Here is a 22,307-nt window from a genome sequence, read left to right on the forward strand (position 1 = left end):
TATATGTGTTTTTTAAATCACGCGATTTTTCTATATCTTGGTGTTGTTCGGTCGATGTCTCAAAATCTGTCAATTTCCTGTTCAAAATGATTTAAAATTCAGCACACTTCCGATTAACCCTTTTAAACGAAAAAAAAAATAGTGTGGCCAGAACACTATCTCAATAAACATGTTTCAATAGAAAATACTCAATATAAAATAGTATTAACAATGGGAAAAAATCCCAAATGAAAATACGTACTTTTGACTTTTGATTTGGACTTTTTGAACTGGACGACTATTTAGAGAGATTTGAAAGCTGAAAAGTACTACAAATGAAAGATAAAATACCCGACTATAGATTCCAATATTCATTTTGAACAGTAAATTGACAGATTTTGAGACATCGACCGAACAACACCAAGATATAGAAAAATCGCGCGATTTAAAAAACACATATACATATGTATGTATCTCCGAATCTCGGGCCAACCAACATTTTTTATTACCAGATTCGGGTTCACTGTAAATATATCTATAAGAAAATTCATATCTGGTCTCTGAACCATTTTTCGTGTAGAGCAGTGTTATTTTACATATAAAGAATTTGTAATTAGCATCGATTAAAAATATAATTATAATTGAATGAAAATCCTTATTAATACGAAGAATTAAAAAAATCGTATAATAAACCCTGTAAAAACAAAAAGAGAAGAAACTGCTTTGCAAAAATATAAATCGGTTTTGATTTTCAGATATATTACCCCTATTAACATGGAAAAGAGAAGGTATAAATCTGGATCACTAAAACGCAAAGAACGCCAAGAAACAAAAAAACAGAAGTCAGCCAAGTATTGCAGATCTATTACAGATTTTATAGTACCACAACCACTTCCCGCATCAATGTCCAGTTGCGCAACAAATAATCAAGAAACAAGAAACAATACTCATGGCGATGATGTATTGACAAGTGAGTTGCAAGAACAAGAAAGAAATTCTTTGGATATAGAGACAAGAATAAGTGCATCCTATATTAATCAACCCAGGCCCAGTACTTCAGGCTTCATTATTCCGGTATCTGTACAGACTATATTTCCTATAGTTGCAACATCCGCGCATATACCTATAGTTTCAACTAGTGACAAGGAATTAGATATTACTTCAGACATAAATTCTGAGGCACATGATGTTATTGAACCTACACAAGAAAAAAAATGTACTACTGGAATATTTCAATATCCATCGCGAGACAATCTGAAACAATTTTTTGCTGAACATCCATTTCAGCCTGTAAGTGATCTACCATTTGATGCTCGATTATATGAGAGAAACACTATGAATGATTCAGTCCCAAGAAATTGGCTAACATATAACATAGAAAATAAGTGCTTATATTGTTCATATTGCTTAGCGTTTGAGTGTCCCAAATCGGATTCATCATCATTTGTACATGGCTTTAGTGACTACAGACGTATTAGCCAGAACTTGGCTGTGCACGAATCGACAACAACCCATGTGCGAAATGTTCATCAATATATCAGTGTGGTTAATAATGGAACATTAGATAATTTTTTTGCGTCATCATTAATTCAAAAGAAAGAAAAGGTACTAAAGCAAAGAAGTATTGTCATGAGGATTATAGACATCATAAAGATGTTAGGCAAGCAAGCAGTTTCTTTTCGAAGTCACAGAAATGAATCGGCCTATACTCTGGATGATGAAGCTTCGAATCATGGTAATTTTTTGGCTTCAGTGCAGTTGATGGCAAAATATGACACCATTATAGCAGCTCACGTTTCTGCAGTGCAAAAAAAGTCATATCAAAGAATGAAACGACTTAAGCACCAAGGAAAGGCGGGAAATAAAGGCCGTGGTGGACTAATTACCTACTTGAGCAAAACAACTGTTAATAGGTTAATCCATATTATGAAAACTATGATTCCAGAAAGAATTAGTCATGAAGTTTTTGAAGCAAAATATTATTCTATCCAGGTTGATTCAACACAGGATAATACAATCATCGATCAATTTAGCATCATTATTCGGTATGTGCATAAAAGCATTGTCTATGAGCGCCTACTTTCAATTGTGCCGTGTAATGATGGTACAGGACAGGGACTTTTTAATTTATTGACTGAAAAGTTGCAACATCTTAATATTGACCCTAAAAATTGTATATCTGATAGCACCGATGGTGCTGCAAGCTACCATGGAGAGTATAATGGTTTGCAGAGTAAACTTGCTAACATGGCAGATCAACATGTTCATATATGGTGTTATGCCCATGTCTTAAATTTGGTAGTAACTGAAACCACAAAATGTTGTGTGTCTGCAGTTTCTTTTTTTAATTTGCTTCAAAATTTAGCAACTTTTATAAATGGATCATATAAGAGAATGTCTGTGTGGATAGGAGTTGTTGAAAAACAACTGGGGCAAGAAAAGATGAAAAGATTAAAACTAATTGGTGAAACCAGGTGGTCGGGAAAATCTAATGCAGCAACAACAATATTTGGACATTTTAATGATCCCACTGCTAGTACTTTCGTAAATCTACTTACATGCTTATCAATGATACAGGATTCAGACAAGTTTGATGCAAAAACGAAGCACGAAGCCACTTATTTACTCCAGAGTCTTCAAAAGTTTGAAACCATATTGACAGCATTTACTTACTTGTACATATTTGAAACCACAGCCCCCTTGTCTAGTTATTTACAAACAAATTGTTTAGATATGTTTACTGCATGGAGTTTGGTAGATACAGCAACAACAAAGTTGATGGAACAGAAAAGAACATTCCATAATGTTCACAGTAAGGCTTTCGAATTCGTAACAATATGTAATGATATGATTTCAATGATTAATATGGATGAAAATCAAACATTGGAAATTGATTCTATAGAAACAGCGTTGCCTGTTAAAAGACAAAGGAAGAAGAAAAGAATGGCAGATGAAGTAACTAATGATGAAGGAAATTCTTCGGATCCTCTGGCTGATTTTCGAATAACTGTATTTAACCTTATAATGGATCGCATTGTCCAATCGCTACAATCACGATTTATACATCACAAGCAGTTGTATAAAGATTTATCTTGGTTGGACCCAGCTAATTTTAAAATTATTGCAGAAAAAGGCCTTGATGATATTGCATTGGATGGTGTTGTGAAGTTCTTTCCACTAATCAAAAGAGGCAATGTAAAATTAGAATTGGTTTCATTTGCCTCAAATTTTGATATATTGAAGCTATTACTTCAAATTAGTGAGAGTGAGGATGACAGCAGCAGCTGTAAAACTTGCAGAACATGTCCATCGTGCGTTTTAAAAATTTTATCGTCGAACAGACTACACGACAAAGCGTATGATAACCTATATGAATTATACAAAATCGTCTCCACACTCTCAGTTACACAAGTGCAATGTGAGAGGACGTTTTCAAAATTAAAAATAATTAAGAACAGACTGAGAAATACGTTGTCTGAAGAAAATTTAGAAAATTTTATGTTCCTTTCTATTGAGAAGCAAATGTTAGATGATTTGGATGCAGAAGAAATTATTAACAGATATGCACAAGCGTCGAAAGGACTCAAACGTTTGCTAATATACTCTTAATTTTCCAATTTTTCTTTTAGATTTTTTATTATTCTTTTATAATTATGTATTTTATGTGTATGTCCTTGTTGAATCTCGGTTCAGTCCTATCTTGTAAATAAAGTTTCCTATATACATTTTGTATTTCTGTTAATTGCCAGTAAGACGTGTAGTATGTGTATATTCTAATTAATAAAAATAAAAATAAAAATTGCAAAATATAATTGCAATTTTTATTTTTGATTCGTGCATTTTTGAAAATTTGATTTATTTTTTACCCTAGATTTTTAGCGTGATAAAAAAAAAAGATTTTTTTTTTATATATGGGGGGGGGGGAGGAAAAATTTTTTTTAACCCTGGGGGCCCCCTTTGACTCCTGGCATGTACTAATTTCAGTCCCAGTCCGCCACTGCATACATACATATGTACGTAATAACAATAGATAAAGTTTTGTGATCATGCGAAAATCGGGATTTTGGGGAGGGGGCCCCTATCCTATATTTCTATATACATGGATGTGTCTAGATTACGAATAGATTTTATATTCGGAAACTTTAAAATTGTGTATTTAAATCGTCAAAGTATAATCAAATGTTATTTTGAAAGTATGAAGTAAATTTAAATCGCTGGTTGATGATGAATCGTCCTATCAAAATTGTTTTAAGCAATTCAGTTTATATTATTCACGGAAATTTGTTTATTTCAGTAGGTAGTTGTTACATAGGTATTGGTATATACATAATATTGAGGTTAGAAATGGGCCCAGCAAAAGGGCCCACGCAAATGTTGAAACTTTCGAGCCTAATAAAAAAAGTTAACCGATCCTTGGGCTGTTAAAGCAGGTATTAGTTGTTTGTGTATATCGTAAGAAATTTATTTTGTTGAAATACCGAAACTTTAGGTCCCAAGGTGCAATATCCTATAAATTTTTACACACGTGAAATAGTTAAAAAGTTATTTAATTTTACTGAAGGCCCATATTTTCTAACAGATAGTGGGGCCCACATGCCATCGGGCATGTTCGCTTGTATGGCCAGTCCGCCACTGCTGTATGTACATATATGTATGCAGCATTGTGTATATGTTAATACATTATTATTTGTAGGATTCAATATGTATAATTAGCTATTAAACTACATACTTATATCTTACATAAATAAATAAACAAACAAAATCTTTATTGTTTCAATACTCTAAAATCACACATCCTATTGAAATCTAAATGTTATAATTTATTACGGTTTTTAATTTAAGATGATGCGATCACATGACCTGTTTAAATCTAAAGTATAATTCTTCATAAATTTTATTGTAGCAGTTGCATCTATGTCATGACCCGTGTAACTGTCGAATATTGTTATCATGTCAGGATAGACACTCAAAGGCTTGGTACATTTCTCAAAACTTGTCTACATTAATCTCATTTACACAAAACTCCTATATGGAAAATATAAGATAAGTTAATGAGGATATTGTTTATAATTTCATCATCTCTTACTCGTCCCTGTAACACAAAATAATGCACAAATGATTTTATTTCAGAAAAGCTTGACATCCATATGAATTGTCATCGTCATTTGAATGCTTACTAGTTTTAGATTTTGGTAATTTTTTTTTAATTCATATGGTATGTTTAAAAAAGAAAAGAACTGTATCATAATGCAATTTTATAAATATATTTATATAAGTATTTCGAAATCTTACTTCGCGGAAATAAATCCCAATTTATAATTGATCGTTTAAATAGATGTAACTAGTCGTTTTACCCGGCTTCGCTCAGTATTTGAAATATAAACAGCATACAAATCGCGAATTTTATAGTAAATATTCATTTGTTGTTTTATTAAATTTATTTGAATCGAAAAAAAGATCGAATCGTCGTAATAGAAACTTTGTTTTGTTCCCAACCAAAAATACTTACATACAAAGTCTCTGTCGAAATTATATTGAAGAGTATTCAGAGGTAAGTGGAGTCAGGTCGAGGTACAAGAAAACACGCAGGCAGGTTCCAAGTCTTTATTGCTGCTCGTCCGGTGGAGTTCAGGATCCAAATGCCACCGTTCGAGAGCGCACCATACTTATAAATATTCAGCGCTCAGCGCATACACGTTATGACACGTAAACATGTATAGTCATTGGTCAAGGAGTCGGGTGCAGCCATTGGCCGCAACGCCCGACTCCACCATTGGTCGGCGTCACCATGACGTCACCGGTCTACGGGGCGTCTCTCTATGTAACGTTACATAACCCCCTTCTTAAGAGAGATCGTCCCGATCGACCCATTAATTTAAAGTTACACTTAAAACAATTACAAAACAGTTACATACAATTACAGTTGCACTTAGTTATAACTACAGTTAAGATTACGGATACAATTACAAGAACAAAACGGCTCCCTCCAATTAATTACAATTTCAAATCAGTTACACATAATTACAGTCAATATTCGACGGCCTTATACCTTGCGAGTCTATCCAGGTGCACCACCATTAATCGGTTTGAGCCGTCGAATTCCCTGCGTATCCTATAAACTACGTCACTAAGTTTGGTCACTATGGTGTACGGTCCTTCCCACAGCGATTGCAGCTTTGGTGAAAGCCCTGGAGTCTTGGCCATACTCGGTCACCTGTTTCGTACGCCGGTTCGGTTCTGCGGACGTCGTATCGCGTCTTCATACGGCTATTCTGCATCCGGAGGTGGGCTCTGGCGAACCGATGTACCTTGGCCATGTCTTCGGTCAACTTCGTGGTATATCGGTGTGGATCCTGAGGTTCGCTGTCTGGTGGAGGGCCCCCATATAGTAGGTCCGCCGGCATGCGCAGTTCTCGTCCGTACATCATGGCTGCTGGTGATGCTCCTGTCGCATCGTGTTGGGCCGCTCTATATGCCATGAGGAAGTGCGGAACCAGCGTGTCCCAGTCGTCCTGCTCGTCGTTGACGAACTTCGTCAAGTGCGCCCGCATGGTTCGATTGAGTCGCTCGACCATTCCATCGGACTGAGGTCGGTATGGTGTTGGTCTCGTTTTGTGTACGCCCAGCTGGTCCAGTGCCTGACGGAACAACTTCGACTCGAAGTTTCGTCCCTGGTCAGAGTGCAGCTCGTTCGGGACGCCTAGCCGCGTGAACACTTGTTCTACCAGGGCGTCTGCTACGGTCTCTGCCTCCTGGTTCGGTAGTGGAATCGCTTCCGGCCACTTCGTGAAGTAGTCCATGGCCACCAGTATGTATCGGTTTCCTCGTTCGGTGGCCGGGAGTGGACCCAGAATGTCGACTGCCATTCGTTGTAGTGGCGTCCCCGAAAGGTACGGTTGAAGTGCCCCGCGATTCCTTCGGTGTGGTCCGTTGTGGGCCCCGCACTGTGCGCATCGTTCGCACCACTGGGTGACGTCGATTCGACACGTCGGCCAGTAATATTTTTGGCGCACGTTTTGGTACGTTTTATTGATACCGAAGTGGCCCCCCGTGGGCGCGTTGTGCATCTCCCACATGATTTCGGGTATCTTCTCAGTCGGCACCACCAGCTGCTTTGTGTGACGTGTTCCCGCGGTGTTCTCCCATCTCCGGTACAGCTTACCGCCTTCCACCTCCAATGCGTCCCATTGGGTCCACAGTATTTTCAGTTCCTGCTCCTCAGCAGATACTGTTTCCCACGGTGGTCTCGTTCCGGCGTTCTTCCACTCGACGATTTTGTCGATCGTCGAGTTTGTCATCTCGTTGGGCAAGATCCCTACGAGGGCTACTCGTGCTTCCGGTTCTGCGGGTTCTACTGGTTCCGTTCGGGCCGAGTCGTTTTCTTGATCGGTTGTCTCTGCTCGTGAGCATTTGGGACACTCTTCCGTACACGGCCTTCGCGATAGTGCGTCCGCGTTCCCGTGCTTTATCCCCGGTCGATGAATGATGGTCACGTTGTACTGGCCCAGAATTTCCAGCCACCTCGCCAACTGGCCCTCCGGTCTTTTGAAGTTCTTCAGCCACGTTAACGCTGAGTGGTCGGTTCGTAACGTGAACTTCGAGCCCGATAGGTAGTGGTGGAAGTGTTGAATGGCTTTAATTGCCGCCAATAGTTCTTTTCGGGTCACGCAATAGTTTTGTTCGGGTTTGTTCATTGTCCGGCTGAAATACCCGATCACTTTCTCCACCCCCCCTTGAACTTGAGACAAAACTGCACCGATGCTATGTTGACTGGCGTCGGTGTCCAACACATATCGCTCTCCCGGCTGGGGATACGACATAATTGGCGTGGTAGTCAGCGCTTCTTTCAATTTTTCGAACGCTTGTTCGCACGTCGGTGTCCACTTGAACTCGCGCCCTTTTTCCGTTAGCTGATGGAGTGGTTTCGCGATCTCGGCGAAATTGCGCACAAATTTTCGGTAGTACGTGGCCAGTCCCAGGAAGCTGCGCATTTGGGTTTGTGTTTTCGGAGTCGTCCAGTCCCGCACGGTTTGGACTTTCTTCGGATCTGTCGAAATTCTTTCGGCTGACACTCGGTGTCCCAGAAATTCGACCTCGCGGCAGCACAATCGACACTTGTCTGCATTCAATTTAATGCCGGCTGCCTGTATCCGTTCGAACACATTGTTTAAATGCACCAAGTGTTCGTCGTAAGTTTTGCTGTGCACGATAATGTCGTCTAGATACACGAGGACATTGCTTATGTCACCGACCACTTTTGTCATTAACCGTACGAACGTCGCTGGCGCGTTACACAACCCGAATGGCATCACTTTGAACTGAAACAGACCGAACTCTGTTACGAACGCTGTCTTCTCGCGGTCTTCCGGGGCGACCGGTACCTGCCAGAATCCGCTCTGCAGATCCAGTGTGCTGAAGTAGCTCGCTCCGTTCAACTGGTCGAAAGTGTCGTCGATCCTCGGGATGGGGTGTGAATCTATTTTGGTGACGGTGTTCAGTTTCCGGTAGTCCACGCACATCCTTAGCGACCCGTCCTTTTTGGCGACCGGAACTACCGGTGACGCCCACGGCCCGTGCCCCGGTTCTATCGCGCCCTGCTTCAGTAAGTCGTCGATCATAGCGCGTACTTCCTCTTTCCGTGCTAGCGGTATCCTTCTCGGCGGCTGTTTCATCGGCTTCGCGTCTCCCACGTCGATGGTGTGGACCGCCTTGGTGGTCCTTCCTTGGTCCTTCTCGTCCCGGGCGAACGCTTTCTGATTTTCCCGAATCATGGTCTCGAGGCGCCGTTTCTCTTCTGACAGAATATCGGCCCTCTCGAGTAACGCCGTGATCTTCGGGTGGGGTACTTCCCCGCGGATGCTCTTAACAGCAGGTGCGTTTTTCTTCCCTTTCTCGCGTTGCACGCCCCTGATGATACACTTCTCCTCTCCGCCCAACTCGAACGTAGCTCGGACATGTCTCAGTGCGTCCAGTCCCAACAATATGGGATCCTGGATATCCGCCACCGCTACGTTCCACGGAAACTTTTCGCCCTGCAGATTAAGGGTCACCCGTATCCAGTGGCGGACTGGGACTGAAATCAGTGCATGCCAGGAGTCAAAGGGGGCCCCCGGGGTTACAAAAATTTGTCCCCCCTCCCCCCCATATAACAAAATTGTCTTCTTTCCATCACGCTAAAAATCAAGGGTAAAAAATAAATGGAATTTTAAAAAATGGAATAAACAAATTTAGGTACAAGAAAAATGGCAAAAGCCCATAGATCCATAAATTACATTGTATATTTAGTTTTAACCCTTGTCCTAGGTAAGAATGCAAAATTGAATATTTTTTTAAAAAATCTTTTTTATATCGGAATAAAAATGGAAAATATTCTTTGCATACCCCCTATTGAGTTATAAAATATGAAAATTTTAGCTTTTTATATAATATTTTTTCAAAAATACCCTTATTTTTTTCATATTTTATAACTAATTTTTGAAAAAATCATTATAAAAAAATATTATGTAAAAAGCGCCGCAGGCGAAAAATTTTTTCCAAAAATCTTCACATGGTCAACAAAATAAATAGACCATCAAACTGAGTCACTAAAAAACTATCAATTAACTTAATTTCTACCGATTGTCTTTTCACTTTACCTATGTACATATGTACGTAATAACAACAAGCGAAAATTCGAACTCAGAATCGATCACTGATCACTAGTCACCGGACCCAGAAGGTGCCGCGTATTGTTCAAAGGTTGTAAATGCATTGTTAAAGGTTTGCCGAACCTTTTTTACAAAGGATTTACAACAATGGAACAATGGATAGCACTGTGACTATCCTACCTCTACTGATCACGTTTACATAATATAGAAAAATGCGGCTCTGTGTGTCTGAGTGTGTGTTTCTGTATCTTTTTATTATTTTATATATGTATTCGTATATATAAAATTATTTTTATCTCAACCGGAAGTAGTACTTTTACCCTATAAGATCGAGGTATTTTTATTTTTTTCTCGGAAACTTTTCGACGTATTGAACTGACATTTCATATCTATAATAATAAACCTAATGCTTGATATATAAAATTTCGTGAACACCCGTTGATTGAAAGTGACATTTTACTCCTGTTGGCAGTTTACCGGATTTTTCTTCCACTATTTAAAATTGTGTATTTAAATCTTACTATATCGTCGAAGTATGTATAATCAAATGTTATTTTGAAAGTATGAAGTAAATTTAAATCGCTGGTTGATAATGAATTGTCCTATCAAAATTGATTTAAGCAATTCAGTTTATATTATTCACAGAAATTCGTTTATTCCCATTTTTATTTCAGTAGGTAGTCGTTACATAGATATTGGTATATACATAATCTTGAGGTTGGAAATGGGCCCGGCAAAAGGGCCCACGTAAATGTTGAAACTTACATTTCGAGCCTAATAAAAAAAGTTAACCGATCCTTGCGCTGTTAAAGCTGGTATTAGTTGTTTGTGTATGTCGTAAGAAATTTGTTTTGTTGAAATACCCAAACTTTATGTCCCAAAGTGCAATATCCTATAAATTTTTACACACGTGAAGTAGTTAAAAAGTTATTTAATTTTACTGAGGGCCCATATTTTCTAAAAGATAGTGGGGCCCCCATGCCATCGGGCATGTTCGCTTGTATGGCCAGTCCGCCACTGCCCGTATCCATCGGTGGATCTTGATGGTTTGGCCCGCCGCTTACCGCGCTCTGCTGTAATGGCCCTTCACGACGGTGTAATCCTTAGGAGAGATCTTCGCGAACAGTTCCGGGTTGATCACCGTGATGCACGCCCCGGTGTCCCCCACCATTCGACACGGCACGCCTCCGATCTCTCCTTTCACGACAAACGAGCCGGCCGTGCCGCTGACGTCCAGTTTGTTCACTCCGGGTGTTTTGCGTGCACCGGTGATCGGTCTGACCCGTAACAGGCCGATCACTGCTCGTTTCCCGAAGCCGCCTCCTCGTCGTCGTCTTCATCCTCGTCGTTCGTTGGCTCCAGCTTCCGGACCCTCTTCTTACGGCACAACCGGCTAATGTGTCCCGTTTGTCCGCAGTTCCAGCACGTCGGAGTAGTAGTGGCTGGTCGCGCTGTCTGGTCCGATGACACCCATCGTGGGGGTCGCACGGCCGGTCGAGATGGTCTGAACGCTCCCGCGTCGGGACGTACTGTTCTCGACGTTGGTTGTGCCGACCGTTGTTCCTTCGCTTCGAAGATGACGGCTTGTCGTGTTGCGTCGGCTCTGGTTATCACGTCCGCTGTAGTCGGGGTGATCCGGAGCGCGCCAAGTTTGGCCCGTAGACTGGGGTACGTGAAGGAGTTCGCCGCTATGCACACGGTCATGCGTTCGACTGCTTCGGCGTTCGTGTGGACGCCCTCCAGCATGTCTTCGCAGAGGGCTCGTATCGCGTCTACGTGGTCCGCGGCTGGTTCTTCCGCACTCCATCTTCTCTGTTCCGCTGCCGCATGGCATGCAGTCGGTGTGCCCTGTCGTCTGAAACGTTGTGCCAGCTCTTCCGTCAATTCGTCGTAGCTCAGCGTCGATGGCAGCTGACTGGCGAAAATGGCGGCCGCACCTCGGAGTTGGCAGCACAGTCGGTCCTCCAGGTTCGTCGTCTCCTTGTTCAGCCGTGCAGCAAACTCGAAGTGGTTGAGGAAGTCCTTCCACCGTTCAGTACCGTCGAACGTGGTGTAGTCGTACCGGTGGGAATGTTGCCGCACCCCATAGGTGTCTCGCTGTGTGGTCCGCCTGTCCTCGTAACATACCTCTGATCTCCTCGGTGGTTCTGGATGTACGTTGGCTTTCGGCTGCGTTGGTGTCGCAGACTTCTCCCAGGACTGCAAAAACGTGGCGAAGGTGTTTTGCAGGGACTGGACCTGCTCTTGGCAGCTCGCCATTCCCTGGCTTAGCTCCTTGTAGCTCGGCTCCGGTGTCCTTGGCACCCGGCTCCTCGACACCCGGCTCCTCAGCTCCTCCCGACTCCTCCCGGCTCCTCGGCTCCTCCCGTCTCCGTCCTTCGTTGCTCGGCTCCCCAGGGCTTTGTTCTCGATTCGGCTCCATTTCTTCCGGCAGCGATGAAGACCTCGAATCCGCACCTTTGTGGCTCCTTGTCCCAACCATGTAGATCCCACTTCTGACACCAGTGAAGAGTATTCAGAGGTAAGTGGAGTCAGGTCGAGGTACAAGAAAACACGCAGGCAGGTTCCAAGTCTTTATTGCTGCTCGTCCGGTGGAGGTCAGGATCCGAATGCCACCGTTCGAGAGCGCACCATACTTATAAATATTCAGCGCTCAGCGCATACACGTTATGACACGTAAACATGTATAGTCATTGGTCAAGGAGTCGGGTGCAGCCATTGGCCGCAACGCCCGACTCCACCATTGGTCGGCGTCACCATGACGTCACCGGTCTACAGGGCGTCTCTCTATGTAACGTTACAATATATTAGATATGACTCGTAATTCATCTAAGGCTAGAAAACAATCCAAATTATTAGATTCAACTGATGAAATCCAAAGTTGAATTTTATCTCGTATTAAAAATTGTAATGCTTTCACCTTATATTGTAATACTTAATATTACAATTTTTATTTACGTATCCAATTATTATTCAAACTCTTCGCCTGTATGTGCTTGGATTCTTGACTTCATAAACATCAGTGGAGATCGACCATCACTCGCCTTTCAATTTGAGATAGAAATTGTTTAAATGTGTTGCAGCCTATACAACAATAGTACAATTTTCGCGGAACACCTATTCAGGTTCCGTGGAACACTACTGTTCCGCGGAACATAGTTGGGCAATAATAAAAGCAAAGCCCATTTGCGAACTTTAACTTAGAAACCCTGCATACGTAAGAGTTTGGATGGCTAAAAAACTATTTGAAAAAAAAATTGCTGCCCGGCTTAGAAACCCTGCGGCAATAAATTTTTGCGGCCTTAGTTAAGAAACCCTGCTTGCGAAATATTTCAAGGCTCAAAGAGTATCAAATAAATTTTATTCGCATTTATAAAATTATCATGTAGATATACATATGGCCGACAATTTCAATAGAGTAATTATTTTCGAAAACGCATTTAAAACTTATCGAAAAAATTGATTTTGCGCTGAATTGTCATCCGTTGAGTTGTCGTTGCGCTCAGTTGTCTGCGCTAAGTTGGTTTGCGCTGATTTGTCGTGCCACCGTATTTTCTGTACTCTCAACTCTCAACAGTTCTGGTCGACACTGTCTTCAGCTTCAAAGGAATTGCCAAAAGGATTGCCTTTGCGCAAATACTTTGGTACGAATTGTCAGTGAGCGAGTTCAGTGGCGTAGCCAGGATATTGTCAAGGGGGGGGGTTTTGACAGGAAAAAAGGCAAGATAATTTATATTTAATTAATATAAAATCACAACATAAAAATAAAGTAAATAGGTAATAAAATATGGTATGAACAAAATTCAAATAAAATAAAAATAATGAATACTTTAAAAAAGTACGAAATTCACAGATCCAATCTTCGCGTCTTTATTGTAAACATATCTAATATTTTTTGCGCACTAACATTCATATCCCTATGAATATTAAATGAAGCAAGTAGTTTGGAAAAGCCCCGTTCACTTGTGGCTGTTGTCACCGGAAGTGTTGCTAGAATTTTTAGAAGTATGCAGTGGCGGCTCGTCCTAATGGGCTGCCGGGCTGCAGCCCTTCCTATAAAATTCTAAGATATATGTTTAATAATACATTTAATATTTTATTTATTAATGATATTTTTTTTATTAGTTGGATTGACGAACTATTGGGGCCTTCGACAGAGTAAATATTACTTACAATATCACCCATATCCAAAAGGGTGATATTGTAAGTAATGTTGACCGTTTCGAAGACCCCACTAACTTGTATGGTGACAGATGAATTAAAATGTTGCTGTACTGGCTGTAAAGTTTTACAGCGCCGCCCTGACCGCCACGCAGCCCGGAGTTTCGGAACGAGAAAGAGAAAGAGCTATTTGCAACTGCAGATAGCTCTTTCTCTTTCACTCACTCTGCCGTTTTGGGCTGGATAGTCAGCAGCCTTCGCCTGTTAAACGACATTCATCTGTCAGTTTGTGTAAGATTTCGCGCGCTTTATCTTACATTTGATTAGTTGAATCGCACGATCACAGCTTTATTCGTTTTCGTTACTCTTAATTGGTTGTGTACGATCCCTCATCAAAACTTCGGTGAGTCGTTTTCATTTTGATAACAGCAAACTTTTTTCAAATCTGTTTAACTTTTTCTCGTAATTTTTATTTAAATATATTAAGATTTTTTTTCTTTTAAAAATGGAAGAACAAAAGTGAAAAAAAATTTGCACTTTTCGCGACTAGAACTTACCGAAGAAGTCGCTATAAAAGCATTAGGCTGCCTCACGCCCAATTTAATTATTTCACAGCCTGCAACTAGTAGATCTTTTAGTTACTCGCGAAAATTTAATCCAGACATTTATAAAAAATACAATTGGTTAACGAGATGTACAGAAAAAAACGCGTTATTTTGTTATCCGTGTCTTTTGTTTGGAGGCGTGTCGCCAGGCGAAGCATCATGGACGAAAACAGGAGTTATTGACTTAAAACATTTAAACGATAAATTTAAAAACACGAGGGAAGTGTCGAACACTTAAAAAATGTGTGTAATCTCACGATTTTGGGAAGCTTGTCGGCGGGAAATAGATAAGCATAACGAAAACGTCAAAAAAAAATCGGGATGTTTTATTTAAAATTATTGATTGCGTTAAATTTTGCGGTAAATTTGAAATGCCAATGAGGGGACACGATGAAACAGATAATTCAAAAAATCCAGGAGTTTTTCGGGGGCTTCTAGAATATTCACAAAATTTCGACGATTCTTTAAAAAAACATTTTCAAACTTTTTCGGTTTTTAAAGGGACATCAAAAACTATTCAAAATTAACTTTTAGATTGTATTTTGAACGTGTGTAGGGAACAAATAAGTGCTGAAATAAAAAAAGCAACTTATCTAGCTGTTATGGCAGATGAAACAACCGATGTATCGATGCATTGTCAACAGGTTAATGTTTTTCGTTACGAATTAGGGGGTTAAGTTTTTGAAAGGTTTTAGGGTTTTTTTTAATCCGCGTCGCGAAACCAGCAAGCTCGAATTTTTTTTAGCAATCTTACTGGAGTACCAGCGTATTTTTCGAAATCTTCATCGCGTTTGGACGCACCCCTTTAATGGGTGGTGAATTTTGCTAGTTTTTTTTTCAATAATACTTAAATCCACATGTAAGTGGTCGTACGCCAAAAATTGTGCTTATTATGTCCTGTTATGACATGATAGAATAATTATGGTGACATTTTTTAGACATCTTTTCAGTGCAGCCCCGCCACTAAAAATTATCACGAGCCGCCACTGGAAGTATGTAAATATTGAGGAATATTGAAGGATTGCAAATTGCAATTGCAGCTAGTGCATTTTTTGGTCGATTTTCACTAGTACTTATATATTTCCACCATATTTCCAACTCTCCAGTTAGAATGCAAGGCCCACAAAATACATCTTGGTTGTAAATATCCCCCAAAGTCTTTATCTTATTTTCGACCCCCCCTTATTCGGACCCCCCCCCTTCGCTACGCCACTGAGCGAGTTGCCCAGTTACCTAAAAGTTGGTATTGCTACGTAGTACCAAATTTAGTCAAACGATGTCACTAACAAATAATTAGGCGAAGGCAAGTCGATCTGGTTGCTGTCAGGAACGTTAAATACAAGGACGATGGAGTGCAGGCTTTGTCTTGGACCAGCTCCGGCCGACTCTTCCGTCTCCATCTTCGGAGATCCTCATCCAGAGCGTCTGGAGCAACGCATTCGGACCTGCTGTCAAATTGATGTCAGTGCTGGTTACAGGTTATAACTATTGTGGACCCAATTGGTTAACTCTTATTCCCACCTTTTCTCATCTGCAGGTTAAGAGAGACGATGGGCTGCCAGACATAGTGTGTATTTCGTGTAAGAACAATCTGGAATTGTTAATCAGCTTTCGAAAGGCTTGTTTACGAAGCAACGAAACATCTCAAGTGAGGTTAGATGATTGCCTGAAGATCAAGACTGAGGAAGTTTTGTTGGAAGATTTAATATGGGACGATGAGACTTCATTACCGACAATTCAACAAAAAAATTGTGAAATTAGTACAAAACTTGTTTTACATACTAGAGAAAAGCCGTTCAAATGTGAAATTTGTTTAAAATCGTATACTCGAAAATCTAGCCTTAAATTACATGAAAAATTGCATACTGGGATAAAACCATATAAATGTGACACTTGTTTAAAATCGTTTATTCATAAATATGAACTTGTGCTACATTTAAGATCTCACACGGGAGAAAAGCCTTACCAGTGTGATATTTGTTTAAAATCATTTGCCCAAAAATCTAACCTCAGGTTGCATCAAAAAATACATACTGGGAAAAAACCACACAAATGTGAAATTTGTATAAAATCATTTTCTCATAAATCTAAACTCGAGTCACATAAAAAATTGCATACTGGGTTAAAACCATACAAATGTGACATTTGTTTAAAATCGTATACTCGAAAATCTAGCCTTAAATTACATGAAAAATTGCATACTGGGATAAAACCATATAAATGTGACACTTGTTTAAAATCGTTTATTCATAAATATAAACTTGTGCTACATTTAAGATCTCACACGGGAGAAAAGTCTTACCAGTGTGATATTTGTTTAAAATCATTTGCTCAAAAATCTAACCTCAGGTTCCATCAAAAAATACATACTGGGAAAAAACCACACAAATGTGAAATTTGTTTAAAATCATTTTATCGAAAATATGATGTTGTGTTACATTTAAGGTTTCACATGGGGGAAAAGCCTTACAAGTGTGAAATTTGTTTAAAATCATTTTCTAAAAAGTGTAACCTCATGTTACATAAAACAACGCATACTGGGATAAAATCACACAAATGTGACATTTGTTTAAAATCGTTTTACCATAAATCTGCCCTTGTGAAACATGAAAAATACAATCATACAAATGTGATATTTGTTTAAAATCATTTATCCAAAAATGTGACCTCGTGCGACATGAAAATTCTCATAAGGTGGAATATTGGAAAATTCTCATAAATTGAAATCGCAACCCCCCTAAATATTTTGAATTCTCTCAATTTCTCGGTAGAAGGTCCCCTACTTCAAAAGGGTAGTATTTCGAACATTGTGAGGTATTCTATTAAGTTCTTGTGCGAATTTCGAGTGGCGAAAAATTGGCAAATAATTTCGCTATCTTCAAGAGAATTGTCCACACGAAAAAAAAAAGCTGTTGAGATGTCAACGGAAAACTTTAGCACGTTTCCTCAAAAATAATCGAGAAACGGTACCCGGTAATCGCAAACCAGGCAGTCGTATCGTAAAAAAACAACCCCCAAGAAAATCGCATGATAAAACGTTCATGCTAAAGGGATCGCTTGAAAACTGCCCAGGATATTAGAGGAGAATTCATACAAACGACTAGAAATGACATCATCGTCGATACTATAAGGAGACGACTTCGACAAGCAGGACTTTGTGCACGACGACCAGCAAAAAAGCGCTCTCTAATGGGAGTTGTACGGAAGAAATAAAACGGTTTTATTGAGAAAAATTCTCGTAAAAGTAAATAGCCTCGGGGTCTGTATTAATATAGCATTAGAGGTAGCAATAAATTACAGAATTTAAAATTAAATAAGAGTAGGAAAAACATATGTATGGAAGTTTTTCACTTATAATAAACTGCCAGATGAAATTAGAAATATACTTGTAAAAGTGATAAATTTCTGGAACCTGCAAGGCAACACCGCTGTATAAATTTGTAAATGGTTATTTTGATTTCTTGTGTACCTATTTGTCCATATGTATATATACATATATGTGTGCATCAGTGTGTATATATGTTAATACATTATTATTTGTAGGATTTAATATGTATAATTACTTATTAAACTACATACATACTTATATCTTACATAAATAAACAAACAAACAAAATCTTTATTGTTTCAATACTCTAAAATCACACATCCTATTTAAATCTAAATATTATATATTATAATTTATTACGGTTTTTAATTTAAGATGATACGATCACATGACCTGTTTAAATCTAAAGTATAATTTTTCATAACTTTTATTGGTTCGGTGATTACTAGTCAAATGTTTACCAGTCACAGGACAACCGGTCGCTCTAGATCGGTCACACGTGATCACCCGTCACACTAAAAATGGTCACACCCTAAAATCGGTCATGAGAAAACTGATTGACCGATTTTAGCGTGTGTCCAGTTTTAGCGTGACGGATGATCACGAGTGACCGAACTAGAGCGACCAGTTGTCCTGTGACCGGTTCACATTCGACTAGTAGTCCGTTTACCCTTTGCAACTGCTACAATATGTACAAGGCTTGATTTTGTACATTTATCAAAACTTGTCTGCATTAATCTCGTTTACACAAAAGTCATATATGGAAAATATAAGATAAGCTTTTGAGGATAATGTTAATAATGTCATCATCTCTTACTCGTCCCTGTAACCAGCTATTCGCTCCACAAAATAATGCACAAATGATTTTATTTCAGAGAAGCTTGACATCCATATTTATTTATTTATTTATTTAATTTATTATTTTAAAATAATAACAACAATAAAATGACCTGACAGGTTGCCCCAAAGCGTCACACCGGTCTTACAAAAAAAAAGAAAATAACAAAGAAAAAGCAATAAAAATTCCAATCATTCATCTCATTCAAATAGTCTCGTATTGAATCTCAAGAAACTAACCAGCTCATCAACATGACAGTTGAACAGGTCAAAATGCTCATCAATCACATTAAGGAACCTGATAGCTTCCACCAGTGACGAGTTCTTGAAAGTAGACGTTCTTGCAAAGATAGGTTGAAAGAGTCGTCGATTACGCAGCGCTCTGCCGGTCTCAGTAGCCCAAAACTTAAGCTCTGATAAAATCGAAGGATTGTCAACAACTCCATTTAAAACTCCAAAGAAGTATTTGGAAATGGCAACAATCCTTCTAGAAGCCAAAGAATTAAAGCCCAAGGTACCTTGCAGAAACGCTGTGGGAAATAAATACGGATAATACCCATACAATACGTAGAAATTTCTTCTGGACTCTTTCTATCAATAGAGATAATTTAATTTCAGTAGGACTCCAAATTACAGACCCAAACTCCAATATGCTCCGGACAAGCGAACAATAAAGTAATATCATTATATTCAGATCTTGGAAGTAGTGAGAATTGCGCAGAACAAATCCAAGCATTTTGGTAGCCCTACAGCACATATCTGAAATATGAGTCGAAAATATGAATTGTCATCGTCATTTGAATGCTTACGATTTATCGTCCACCTTGGTTTTTCGGTTTTAAATTGAAATAAAAGTCAGGTAATTGGGTTGAAATACGTCCCATTTATTAAAATAGCATTTATTATATATAAAGGCATTCAAATATAATTTTAATAGCATTTAAAACAATCATAACAAAAATATATATTCATTGTCGTAAAAAACAAAAAAAAAACACATGAAATAAGTGATTTCCACATTGAATCATTGAAGTATCACCGAATAAAAAAAATCGATGATGAAATTTTGTAAGAGTATACTAAAAGGGATTGAATAAAACTATTAAATTATTTTAGTTAAAGAGATAAACTTTAATATGGTGAGTGATTAGCTGATTAATATTTAAGTCATATAATTTTGAGAATAACAAAGAATTACTCGTCTTAAAAAAAATTTGTGTAACGATATAAATAAAACATTTTAAATACGAAATAAAAATAAAACTTTAATTAATTATTAATAAAAGGTAAAAACGTATATAATTTACAAAGTATGAAGATATATATAAAAATTCGGGTGTGACCAACCCATGACTTAATCTACATACATGTATTTGAGGAATATAAGAAAGTCTCGAAACAAAATTCTATATTGAGCCGTACAGACAGTGGCGGACTGGCCATTCAAGCGAACATGCCCGATGGCATGTGGGCCCCACTATCTGTTGGAAAATATGGGCCCTCAGTAAAATTAAATAACTTTAACTATTTCATGTGTGTAAAAATTTATAGGATATTGCACTTTGAGACCTAAAGTTTGGGTATTTCAACAAAAAAAATTTCTTACGATATACACAAACAACTAATACATGCTTTAACATACCAAGGATCGGTTAACTTTTTCTATTAGGCTCGAAATGTAAGTTTCAATATTTGCGTGGGCCCTTTTGCTGGGCACATTTCCAACCTCAAGATTAAGTATATATTACCTATGTAACAACTACCTACTGAAATAAAAATGGGAATAAACAAATTTCCGTGAATAGTATAAACTGAATTGCTTAAAACAATTTTGATAGGACGATTCATCATCAACCTTCGATTTAAATTTACTTCATACTTTCAAAATAACATTTGATTATACTTCGACGATATAGTAAGATTTAAATACACAATTTTAAACAGTTTCCGAATATAAAATCTATTCCTAATCTATGTAGACACATCCATGTATAAAGAAATATACGATAGGGGCCCCCTAACCAAAATCCAGATTTTCGATTAACATTAATTGAAAATATTATGCATTGTTTTCAGGGACATAATTTGGGGGGGGGGGCGTAGGGAGGCACTCCCCCCCCCAAATTAAGGAATAGTGTGAATTTAGAAAATATTATGAATTTAATGATTAATGATATACTACGAACCTATGAATGCTACGTTTATTTCTTATGTATGTTACTTTTGGGTAAACTAATAAAATAATCGCTGCTATGTGCTTTGAAAAAAAAAGATTTTATTATTTCGAAGCAAGTATATTTTGGTTTTTAAGTGGAATGCCTCGGGTAAAATTCTTAGAAATTGTTCATCCTATGGAGCGAATCGTTAGAAAGGTCCCCTTTACTTTATTTTGTCTCAAAAACAGATGTATAACGTTTATTTTTATATAGATGTATAACCGAAACTTCGTATTGTGGCGGCTCGCTTATACGACATGGTCGAGTTTGGTTGCCTTCCTGCGAGTGGGGACCAACCCGGCTGGGTTCGGAGAGCCGCTACCCACTCTGTCTTCAGCTGTCATATAATAAACACGTGCATTAACATGCCAGTCGTCTCATTCGTTCATCCTCCATACTGGTGACCCCGACGTGATTTGAACACGCATGGTCGCGCGATGCGATGCCCCTGCCGCCCCCGCCGCCCCACCAACCGACATCAGCCTCGGAAGAGCGGCGCCGCCGCAGCATCGCATCGCGTGACCATCGGACCAGCCACCGTCCTGCTCGCGACGTCACCGCCCTCGAATGTACCGACCATTCATGGCGGTACACCTACACAGCGGATGACCCACGTCAACAATTTTTTTCTCCCCACTCAATAATTTTTTCTCTTTGTGTAACAATAATTTTTTTTCTATTGTAAAATTTGTTTCTTTGTAATTTTGGTATCGCTGATGCTGGGGGGGGAGTGATGTGGCGGCTCGCTTATACGACATGGTCGAGTTTGGTTGCCTTCCTGCGAGTGGGAACCAACTCGGCTGGGTTCGGAGAGCTACTACTCACTCTGTCTTCAGCTGTCATATAATAAACACGTGCATTAACATGCCAGTCGTCTCATTCGTTCATCCTCCATAGTATATTTTTTGTTTTCAGGAAAGGTTTTAAATTAATATTTTACTTTATCGGTTCAATAACAAATGATTTTATTTCTCGTATTTTTATTTTATTTGCAGACGTCTCCCTAAACAACGAACGAGATGGATTTAAACTTCATGTGTAACGAATTCGGTCCAAAAAAAGTTTTAGTTATTTATTAAAATTGCTTTCTGACCAAAACCTTATCAAATTTAGTACATAAAGAATACAAATATAAATTTTCAGCTTAATACGTTCAGGGGTGTGGATGGGTGTGGATGCATACCAAAAATTTAAAGAATGTAGCCAAACTCCCAAAATTAGAATGCCAATATGGGAGTATTTTTTTGCGTGAAACATCGGGAGAGTTTGCAAAATGCAATTGCACGTTTTTGAAATATGAAAACATGCAAATTGAACTTTTTTTTCTTATACATATGAAATCCCGGTGATAGCACCGGGATCCCGGGATCGGAAATTCCCAGCACCGCAATCCCGGTGCTGAAGTAACCTTCCGGGATTGGAAGCACTAATATACATATATAAAATAATAAAAAGACACACAGAAACACACACTCAGGCACACAAAGCCACACACATTTTTCTATATTATGTAAACGTGATCAGTGGTCGATTC

At 39.0% G+C, this 22,307-nt stretch overlaps 4 protein-coding genes across 4 annotated transcripts in view; 3 read left to right on the forward strand and 1 right to left on the reverse strand.

Moving 5' to 3' along the window:
- LOC143919146 (uncharacterized) overlaps positions 1–22,307 on the forward strand; it is a 1,208,594-nt gene that overhangs the window by 794,733 nt on the left and 391,554 nt on the right. The window lies entirely within an intron of this gene.
- The window catches only part of LOC143919113 (uncharacterized), a 213,940-nt gene that overhangs the window by 183,537 nt on the left and 8,096 nt on the right, over positions 1–22,307 (reverse strand). The gene's annotated exons all lie outside the window — the stretch shown is intronic.
- LOC143919066 (zinc finger MYM-type protein 1-like) lies at positions 176–4,721 on the forward strand. The gene is made up of 2 exons (XM_077441249.1): positions 176–3,727; positions 4,605–4,721. Exon 1 carries the CDS (start codon positions 754–756, stop codon positions 3,586–3,588), a length of 2,835 nt encoding a protein of 944 aa, XP_077297375.1. The 5' UTR covers positions 176–753; the 3' UTR covers positions 3,589–3,727; positions 4,605–4,721.
- LOC143919116 (uncharacterized) lies at positions 15,329–17,988 on the forward strand. Its single transcript, XM_077441305.1, has 2 exons — positions 15,329–15,853; positions 15,930–17,988. The coding sequence occupies exons 1-2, from the start codon at positions 15,740–15,742 to the stop codon at positions 17,034–17,036; spliced, it is 1,221 nt and encodes a 406-aa protein (XP_077297431.1). The 5' UTR covers positions 15,329–15,739; the 3' UTR covers positions 17,037–17,988.

The sequence above is a fragment of the Arctopsyche grandis genome, chromosome 11 (genome assembly GCF_051622035.1).
Source record: "Arctopsyche grandis isolate Sample6627 chromosome 11, ASM5162203v2, whole genome shotgun sequence".
Taxonomy (NCBI): domain Eukaryota; kingdom Metazoa; phylum Arthropoda; class Insecta; order Trichoptera; family Hydropsychidae; genus Arctopsyche; species Arctopsyche grandis.

Coding starts and splice junctions, on each gene's coding strand:
- LOC143919066 (XM_077441249.1), top strand. CDS start 754: ATGGAAAAGAGAAGGTATAAATCTGGATCACTAAAACGCAAAGAACGC.
- LOC143919116 (XM_077441305.1), top strand. CDS start 15,740: ATGGAGTGCAGGCTTTGTCTTGGACCAGCTCCGGCCGACTCTTCCGTC. Junction 15,854..15,929: donor GGACCTGCTGTCAAATTGAT/GTCAGTGCTGGT, acceptor TCTCATCTGCAG/GTTAAGAGAGACGATGGGCT.